The 10,466-nt window shown below is 39.5% G+C and overlaps 1 protein-coding gene across 1 annotated transcript in view; it reads left to right on the top strand.

Annotated features, from left to right (window-relative positions):
* Positions 1-1,734, top strand: part of THUMPD3 (THUMP domain containing 3) — a gene marked incomplete at its 5' end in the record, with an annotated part of 32,612 nt that extends 30,878 nt beyond the window's left edge. Inside the window, 2 exons of the mRNA XM_023510656.1 lie at positions 533-672; positions 860-1,734. Coding sequence (XP_023366424.1) covers positions 533-672; positions 860-1,000 — 281 coding nt within the window. The remainder of the gene's footprint in view (positions 1-532; positions 673-859) is intronic.
* Between the last annotated feature and the right edge of the window lie 8,732 nt (positions 1,735-10,466).

The following is a 10,466-nucleotide window of genomic DNA, read 5'->3' as shown; positions in this document are numbered from 1 at the left end:
GGTCCGGGCTGGGGATTCGAACCCGCCACCTTAGGTGTACGTGGCTGGCGCCTTAGCCGGTTGAGCCATAGGTGCCGAGCCTCTGGTTCAGAATTCTAAGCAGTTACCTCACTCAGCTTATTTCATTGACATGTAATGACAAAGCTCTGGTTTCTAAAAACACATTTTTTTTTTTTTTTTTGAGACAGTCTCAATATGTTGCCCTTGGTAGAGTGCTGTGGTGTCAGAGATCACAGCAATCTCAAACTCTTGGGCTTAAGCGATTCTCTTGCCTCAGCCTCCCAAGTAGCTAGGACTACGGGTGCCCACCAGTTTTGGGCAGCCAAAATGCCCGGCCATTTTTTTGTTGCAGTTTAGCTGGCCCAGCTAGGTTCGAACCCACCACCCTTGGTGTATGTGGCTGGTGCCACAACCACTGTGCTACAGGTGCTGAGCCAATACAAGTATTTTTCATGCCTCAGGATGTATGAAACTATCTTCCCATTTCATATGGTCCTAGGCATTTACCTTTTGCAACAATATTTGACTCATTAGACCTTCTTTTATAGGATGGGCTCCAAGAAGAGAAACTGGAACCTTTATCCAGCTTGCCTACGGGAGATGAGCCGTGTCTGCACGCCTGCAACAGGCAGAGCTGTACTTCTTACTCAGGACACGAAGTGCTTTACCAAGGTGCTACACATTTCAACATTAGGTCAAAATCTCAGCGTGTGGCAACTGTAGGATCTTTTTAAGTAGACTTGGAGATACTAGTTTGGAATAGGATATGTTTTGTCTTTGCCTAGTGGTTCATAGCTGGCAGCTGAGATACAGAAGCAGACTGTCAGTCTAATTGCTTTTATGCTTTTTGTGTGTACAGGCATTATCTGGAATGCGACATGTATGGCGAAAGGTGGATACAGTCTGGGTGAACATTGGGGGCCTTCGTGCTGCAGTTTATGTTCTGGGACGTACACCTCAGCCTTTTGTACATCCTGTAGAACAAGGAACTCCTTGGTAATGCAAAGAATGACGATGACTATAGTACTTGACAACACTGGAAACGTGAGCATGAAAAAACCTGCTTTTTGAGAAAAATAGTATTAACGAAAATGTAGTGTGTACTCTTAAAACCAGTACAAAGCTTCACACTAGTTAGCAAAGGGTGTGATGGAATTGAAAAGTCTTATAAGAAAGCAAAGCTTTTTCTTGAAGCTATTTAAAAGGGTAGCCAGGCAATTAGTGTTTTGCTTAAAACACCTTAAAGATATATACTGAAAAGCCTAGAGAAATGCTGTGGGGTTTGGGTTTAGAACATCTTATTTTTGGGCTTCATAGCCTGTTATCTATTGTAGCAAGTTCAAAGCTACCCTAGCCTAAAAGAAAGGCAGAAAACATAATTAGAAAACATGTTAGGCTACATTTCACGCTTATCAGCTTTGCTATTCAGTTGCTCAAGTTCTTTACTTTAATCTCAAAAATGAAGCATTTTACATTTTATGAACAGGGTTTGCCCCATGACAGAATTTCATAAACCTACAGCAAAATTTACCATTTGCCTTAAGAATTAAAATACATATCTGGTGTTTAGATAAGTATATACAATTAAAATAGTACCAGGATTTATCAAAGAGATTGCGAAGATAGTTCACTGTTAGTAGTTTTATGGAACATTGGTTTTTGTAAATACCACACACAATGGTAGATGAGGTATGGGACCAACAAGCCAAACTAAAAACTCTTCCTTTCAGTACACAAAGGTGTGTGTTTTCTTTTTTTTTTGCAGTTTTTAGCCGGGGTTGTTTGAACCTACCACCTCCGGTATATGGGGCCAGCACCCTACTCCTTTGAGCCACAGGCGCTGCCCTTCCCTTTTCTTTTCCTTTTTTTCAGTGACAAGATGTTTATTGAAAGATTGATAGGCAAAGGAAGGGGAACAGAACCTGTGGCAGTGGAGGGGGGGAATCCAAGTGGAAAGCCCCCCCCCCATATTTGTTTTCTCAAAACCAAACCTGTATTTTTGTGCCTGGTTTCTTACAAGAGCTAGAGGAAAAAGTGATATATATTTGAATGAAAAACTTTTTGAGAGTCATGTACCTTTTTTGGGTTATTTTCTCCTGGATTTCTATTCATATTAATTTTTACAGTTGTATCCTGTCCTTTCTAAGATAACTTTGTGGAAAATAAAATAACCTCAACATTGTCCTTACGAAAATGGTGATTCCCTAGGACAAAGAACAGTTGAAGTTTTATGTGGAGTTCATTTAGTCTAGTCTAAAGCATCTGGCTGCATTCAGCTTAGATTTTCAGTGTTGTTAGTATATAACATAACACTGAAAACAGGGTTGCAGCATTAGGAAGGTTGAGAACCACTTATTTAGAATAAAAGGGGCATAGTACTTCTTTCCTTTGGAAGAGTTCACTTTAGCCATGTAGTCTATTTTTTCTATGATGTACTACCCTAAATTTGACAACGAATTGGAAGCAGATGGCATGCTTTTGCCATTGTCATCTTGCACACTTGTATTTATAGGTAGATTGCAAATAACTTTTCACTTCTGATAAAAGAAACCATTTAAACCTCAAAATATGTGAAAGTTGGTCAGCAGTTCACAAACCCAAAAAGAATAAGGACCATGTATTTTCATCAGTTTTTACAGTGACTTGCACAATACCTGCCAGACTGGGCATTTAATATTTGTTGAAGAAACGAGTGAACTTCTGTAAAATAGCTTAGTTTTTAGGGAAATAATCAGTTTTGTACTTGACTCAACATGGCTTTAATTCTGTCAAATACTGCAATTAACATGTAACCAGACATGTAACCACTCAAATATATGTAGTAGATAGACATTAGCTTGCCATCCTCTCCCCCTAGTATGTTTGGTAACTAGAATAAGTAGGTAATGAGCTAGAAGCAGAATTCAGATAGCCTTCAGTTGAGTTACATCTGACACCTACTTCTTGTGTAGCCTTGGATTTTACCTTTGAAGTAGGTATCCTGTACCGTAAGAATGTGAAAAGATGAGGAAGATTGTGTATAATAATGAGGCAACATGGGCCATCATGTGGTCAGAAGGCTGGGCATGCTATAATGCTCAATCCTTTTTTATTTCTGTCTTAGGGATAGATAACTTGTTAACCAGTTGTGGCTGGTTACAACTATTCACTGAAGTTATGGTAGAAACAATTTTTTAACAGAAAGAAGAAATCCTTTTGGTATTTTATTTCAAGCCCCAATTCTGTATTTCTCACTGCCTACTACTAGTTTGCTTTGTATGTTCCACCTAAAATTCAACATGAACATTCTTTCAACGTGTCTTAGCATGCCCATAATCCTAGTCATCCAGGTCTAAATAGTTTGAATTATCTTTTAGCTCCACCTCGTCATTCAACAGCTTTGAGTGTTTATTATGTGCATTGTGCTAGAGCAGTCATATCTTAAAATTCGTGGCCTCAGGATCCCTTCACATTCTTAAAATTGAGGGCCCTACATACCGACATTTTACCATATTAGAATACAAATAATTTTAATTTTAAATATTATAGTAACATGCATTATTAAGTTTCATGGAACTATAAAAAAAGTTGACCCTTTTCACTATGTAAGTATCAAAAATATATTCATCAATATCACTACTTATCTTTTAAAAAAAGGCTTTAGGGCTTGGTGCCTGTGGCTTAAGTGGCTAAGGTGCCAGCCACATACACCTAAGGTGGTGGGTTCGAATCCAGCCTGGACCCACCAAACAACAATGATGGGTGCAACCAAAAAAAATAGCCAGGCGTTGTGGCAGGCCCCTGTGGTCCCAGCTACTTGGGAGGCACAGGCAGGAGACTTGCTTGAGCCCAGGAGTTGGAGGTTGCTGCGAGCTGTGATGCCATAGCAGTCTACCCAGGGCGAAAGCTTGGGGCTGTTTAAAAAAAAAAAGGCTTTGGGAAGCTGTCAGATTCCCAATACCAGACACAAGTTTCCTCCAAATTCTGAGTTTTCACCTCAAAGTTTAGATTTTATTATGGACTATTAGTTCTTTTTGATAGGCTCACTTCCATGATGTTTGAGAAAATATCTGATCAATAACCAACTCCTTATAACCAAAATCTTGTCATTCCTTCAAGTGAAAATTAAGCTTTAAGAAAACAGTAGCTGGCTCGGCACCTATAGCTCAACCGGCTAAGGCGCCAGCCACGTACACCTAAGGTGGCGGGTTCGAATCCCCAGCCCGGACACGCCAAACAACAATGACAGCTGCAACCAAAAAATAGCCGGGTGTTGTGGTGGGCGCCTGTGGTCCCAGCTACTTGGGAGGCGGAGGCAGGAGACTCGCTTGAGCCCAGGAGTTGGAGGTTGCTGTGAGGTTTGATGCCACGGCACTCTACCCAGGGGGACAGCATAAAACTCTGTCTCAAAAAAAAAAAAAAAAAAAAAAACAGTAGCTGATTCAGTTTGACAACCATCTTACTCCACTTTATGCACACTTGTTGGGGGGGAGGGCTAGATTTAACAACATAGTTTTACTCCTTTCACAGGACATTTTAAAGTAAACCCTGTCTTTTTCTTTTTGAGTTCATACTCCAAATGCATTACTATGAAGAATAACTTCTAGTTTGATGCTACTGCCTTGATTCGTGCCAAGGTTCCTCAAGTTTCCCCCACTGTTGCCTTTCTACCACTAGTACAAAGATAACAGCTGTTTAGGATAAACTATGAAATTAAAAAAAATTATTCCACACTTGGACTATGTCAGGACATGTGTCTGCCGCCAAGCTTTCACATAAGAGTATCTTTGATTAGTTGATGCTGATGCATGGCAAACTGACGTAACTAGTCCAGCCACATTTACAGACTGACTTAGACATTTTTAAGGTATAAAAAAACTTGGCCTTCTGTATCCTCAGGTTCCCCAGGTGTGGATCCAGTCACCTGTGGACTGAAAATATGTGGGGAAAAAAAGTGGAAAAGACACTTTGCTACAAATAAAAATAAACAGTGTAACAATTATTTACATAGTGTTTACATTGTATTAAGTGTTATAATCTAGAGAGAGGACTTGAACAATGGTATTTGCCAGAGGTGCTGAAACCAATCTCCCACAGATAGGAAGGGAAAAGTGTATACTCTGTAGATGAGCTACAAACTCAGAATTCATGTCTGGACATGACAGTCTGTTACTCTGTTACCCAGTCTGTTGTCAGCTCAGCTCACAGAAACCTCAAACTCCTGATCCTCCTTCCTCAGCCAACAGAGTAGCTGGGACTATAGGAACCTGCCACAATACCTGGCTGATTTTTTTTTCTATTTTTAGTAGAGACAGGGTCTCTTGCTCAGGCTGCTCTCAGAACTCATGAGCTCAAAGGATCTACCTGCCTTGGCCTCCCAGAGTGGTAGGATTTCAGATGTGAGCCACTCTGGCCTGCACAATTGTGAACACCAGACATTCAGCAATGTGAACTTCAAGTTTCTCAGCTATTTTTTGTTTCTCCAATATAATTAACTTATCCTTCAAGATTTCAGTAGCTTAAAAAAAAAAAAAAGATTTCAGTAGCTTATTCAAATATTTCTATTTTGAAAACCTGTAATGTTGGGTCCAGGCATGGTTGCTCACGCTTTCCTAGCATTCTAGGAGGCCGAGGCAGGTGGATTGCCTGAGCTCACGAGTTCAAGACCAGCCAGAGTGAGACCTTATCTCTTAAAAAAAAAAAAAAGCAGGGCATTGTGGGGGGTGCCTGTAGTTCCAGCTACTTGGGAGGCTGAGGCAAGAGGATCACTTAAGCCCAAGAGTTTAAGGTTGTTGTGAGCTATGACATCACAGCACTCTACCTAGGGTGATGAAGTGAGACAGTGTCTCAAAACACAAAGACCAAAACCTATGTTAGTACCATGGTGTCACAGCAACCTCAAACTCTTGGGCTTAAGCGATTCTTTTGCCTCAGCCTCCTGAGTAGCTGGACTAGAGGCATCCACCATAATGCCCGGCTATTTTTTGTTGCAGTTATCACTGTTTTTAGCTGGCCTGGGCTGGGTTTAAACCCTCCAGCCTCAGTGTATGTGGCTGACGCCATAACCACTGTGCTACAGGTGCCATGTAATGTTAGTTTTTATATATTCATTTTTGATGGTTTCTTTTGAGTTAACCCTTTTTGAGACAATCTTCGTATTGGGGGCATTTTTAAACATAGATGGTATAGCAGACAAAGAAGGTTAGTCTTGTCTTTAAGATCACAAGATTAACAATGATCCATTCTTAAATATGAGGAAAATATAAATTTAGTTTTGAATGAAGTTAAAATGTTGTAAGTTTTGGAAAAATACTTAAGACAAAATAAGATTATGCTTAGACCTAAGGACAACTATAGGATTTTAAGATAACCAATCACATGATATCGAGGTTGCAGAGATTTCAGAAGGTTATTACCTAAAGAGCTTGAGTTAATTTCTTACCAAAACTAGAAAAAATTTCTAAAAACAAGTGTATGTACCTAAACTTACCCACCACCTTAGAAAATCCAGTAATATATGGCACCATTAATATCAATGAAGATGTCATTATCACGTGGCCTCTGTACACTTGCAATAATGAAAAAAGTACTATGGTATCTTGTTACTATGAAAATAGTTTTGACCAGGAAGACTTCCCTGTTTTTAGGCAATAGAGATATAGCCATAAATGAGGACTGTCCTGCCCTCAAGGAGCCAAGTAAAGAAGTAGAGAATAAAACAAGAATTACAGTTACCACCTGTCTGTTTTTATTGTCATCACCCTTATGCTAGATTTCCACACTTCATGTCTGGACTACTATTAAATGGTCTCTCTGCTTTCAAATCTCTCTATCCCTACAATCCATCTTGTATCCTGCAACCAGATTAAATTTCCTAAAGAAATGTTTCCATCAGATAAAGGTAGTACTTCAAGATGACTAGGAATACCAACTATCAGACTTTGAATCCTCTGCTGTCAATTTGTTGAAGTTGTCCATGAGAAAATTGCTCAACCTCACTGAGCCTTGGTTTCTCATTCTGTAAATCAGGGTTTTATGCAGGACGTCCATAAAATTTGTGTGTAACTTAAAATAGTTGTAACTTTGTAAGTATCTATAAAAGGATTAGAAAGAAACATTTTTTATTCTTGTTAATTTTCAACATGCCTACCATCATTACTAATACAAAGGATAATCTGATTCTGTAGTTCTCTGAAAACATTTTCAAGCTGATTTTTAGTAATACCAGCAATCACATCAGTTATCCTAGCTTGCAGGTCTTCCAAAGATTGAGGTTTGGTTGAATAAACACTAGTTTTCACATGTCCCCATAAAAAGAAATCCAGTGGAGTCAAATCTGGCCCAAGAAAATGGTCCACCTTTTCTAATCCATCTGTTAGGGAATTTCTCATGCAGAAACTGTCTGACATACAAAGCAAAGTGATAAGGATCACATCTTGTTGAAACACTATATTCTCTACCAGTCCTAACTGCTCAAATGGAGGAATAAAATAATTTTGCAGCATTTCTAAATAGCTATCACCATTAGCCATATACTTTTGGAATGGACCTATGACTCCATTTTTTCCCCAAAGTACACCACACATTAACTTTGGGAGAACCTCTTTCATGTTCAACAGACTCATGTGAATTTTCAGTTCCCCAAATATGGCAATTAGGCCTGTTGACCTTGCCACTAATGTGGAATGTTGTTTCATCCAAGAACATTAAATTACTCAAAAATGCATCATCGTTGCTAAGTTTTTGTTGAACTGGTGACAGAAAGTTAGTAATGCATGATAATCCTCTTATAACATTTGATGCACTTGAATTTTGTAAGCTTTCATGTGAAGTCTTGTCTGCAGAATCTTATGTACAGTAGACTTTGAAAGCCTCAGCTCTAGTTGATGCCCCTCTTAATGACTTCATTGGACTTGCCTCAAAGGTTCCTTTTAGGGGATACTATAGTTTCTTCACTAACATGTGGCCTACCAGACAGTGGATTATCATTGGCAGAGCCTGTTTCATTCAGTTTTTTCATCCACTTGGATATGGAATTCCTGTGTTTCTTCTTTCTTATAATGGGTTCTAAACCTTTGGACAGCAGCAGATTTTAGTTCAACCAAAGAACACAATTTACTTCTTCTAGTGAAGCCACGAGTCAACAATGATTCTGAAAAATAAGTAATTTTTAGGTTAATTTCTAGATATTTCTCAAGACAGAAAACCTAGATAAATCAAGCCACCTAACCTTTTTTATGAATTCTATCACATATGCTTACAAAAGTAGAACTATGTTAAACTGCATGTGAACTTTATGGACACCCTATATGTAAAGGCCACACTGAGTACACAGGAATATCTTGGAGATACTGCGGGTTCAATTCTAGACCACTGCAATAAAGCAAGTCACACAAACTTGTTGGTTTCCAGAATACAGAAAAGCTATACAGTTACACTCTATTAAGTACGCAAGAACATCATGTCTAACTGAAAAAATACCTTATTGCTAAAAGTATGCTAATGAACATCTAAGCTTTTTGTTGGTAGAATGTCCTGCCTCAAAGTTGAGGGTTGTTGTCCCAGGCTAGGATGCCTAGGGCAATTGCTCAAGACCATAAAGTTTGCCACATCCATTGACTTCCTTTCACAAAAGACCTCTATGTAGATACCATGCTACTTGAGAGCATTTTACCCACTGCAGAACTACTTTCAGAATGAGTCAGTCCTCTCAAACCCTGCCACTGCTTTTTATCAACTAAGTTTATGTATGTACTCTAAATCTTTTGTTGTCATGTTAGCAATGTTCATATCATCTTCACCAGTAGATTCCATCTCAAGAAACCACTTTCTTAGCTCACCTATAAGTAACTCTTCATGCAGTCAAGTTTTATCAAGAGATTGTAGCAATTGAGTCACATCGTCAGGTACCACTTCTAGTACTTCTTGCTATTTCCACACCTACAACTCTTTGTACACAAAAGAATCAATGACTCTTATTACTTAATTTCTTCTACCTGTTTCCATTAGCTTTTGCCTATAGTATGCACTAGAATATGTTGTCACTGTCATAGTATGTTAATACCTCAAAGTCTGGGAAGACATTTTACTTATTTAATTATTATTATTATTTTTTAGAGTCTCACTAGGCCTCCCTTGGTAGAGTGCCATGGTGTCACAGCTCACAGGTACTGTAGGGTCCAGAACTCCCCGCACCCCCATTCCCCCCAACCCAGGAATGAGATCACACCGATGTAAAAGCAAAAGGCCGTTTTATTCAAGCCCGGGCTCAGACTCTTCAGCACAGCGTGCCGCGCAGAAAAGCCTCTAGTTATGGCTGCTTGTCCCTTTTATGGGGGTACAGAACAAAAGAAAGGATGAGGCAATAAGTGATTGGTTGTATAAGGCATATGGTACAGAGGGACTTTCCACATTGGTTGGGAGTTTGGCGCCACAAGTGCCATTAGGGGGGCGGGGAATTTGGTTCCCAGAAAAGAAGGTTCCTTGAGTTGCTGATTCATTCCTAACATGGCTCTCCCGCCATGTTAGGGCACCTCAGTACCTTAAATTCTTGGGCTTAAGTGATTCTCTTGCCTCAGCCTCCCAAGTAGCTGGGACTGCAGGTGCCCCCCCCCCAATGCCTGGCAATTTTTTTGTTGCTGTTGTCATTGTTTAGCAGGCCTGGGCTGGGTTTGAGTCCGCCAGCCTAGGTGTATGTGGCTTGACACTGTAACCACTGTGCTAAACCCGGGAAGACATTTTAAACCAATGTGAGTAAAAAGAGGAAAGGCTGTGAAGACTGTTGACTACAGTGACCAGAATCCATACACAAGAGGTAGAATTAGGTACTAAAATATAACCAATTCTATAAATATGATCTGAAAATGTATTACTGCTGTCAGCAGGAAAAGCCCATCTTAAACTAGTTTAAAAAAGAAAGCACAAAACAATAAAGTTTCCTTAAAACTAGAAAACAAAGGGTGATGAAGTATCAGAACAAATAAGGTCACTAAAGACTGTGAACTCTAGGAAAAAAGCTGGAAACGAGATTACTAAATGCAATCATTAGTGAGATAAAATCAAGAGGCAGAATTCTCTCTCTCTTATCAAGAAGGAACACTCTGTAACAAAGCAAGAATTCATCAGGTTTAACCCTCTCCTAGATAAAACAAACCTTACTTTTTTTTTTTTTTTTGTGACAGAGTCTCACTTTGTCACCCCAGTATTGGTGTCACAGCTCACTGTAACCTCAAACTCTTAGGCTTAAGCAATTCTCTTGCCTCAGCCTCCCAAGTAGCTGGGACTACAGACGCCTGCCACAATGCCCAGCTAATTTTTTGTTGTTGTACTTGTCATTGTTTAGCTGGCTTGGGCCGGGTTTGAACCCAACAGCCTCAGTGTATGTGGCTGGCGCTGTAACCACACCTTACTGTTTGATTCAATACTAACAGTTCTCCAATACAATTTCTTAATCAACAACAGGAAGTCATTCACAAGAAAAAATGTCT

This window comes from Otolemur garnettii, unplaced genomic scaffold (genome assembly GCF_000181295.1).
Source record: "Otolemur garnettii isolate 467f Iridium unplaced genomic scaffold, OtoGar3 scaffold00015, whole genome shotgun sequence".
Lineage (NCBI taxonomy): Eukaryota > Metazoa > Chordata > Mammalia > Primates > Galagidae > Otolemur > Otolemur garnettii.
This window is presented reverse-complemented; position numbering and strand designations above follow the sequence as displayed.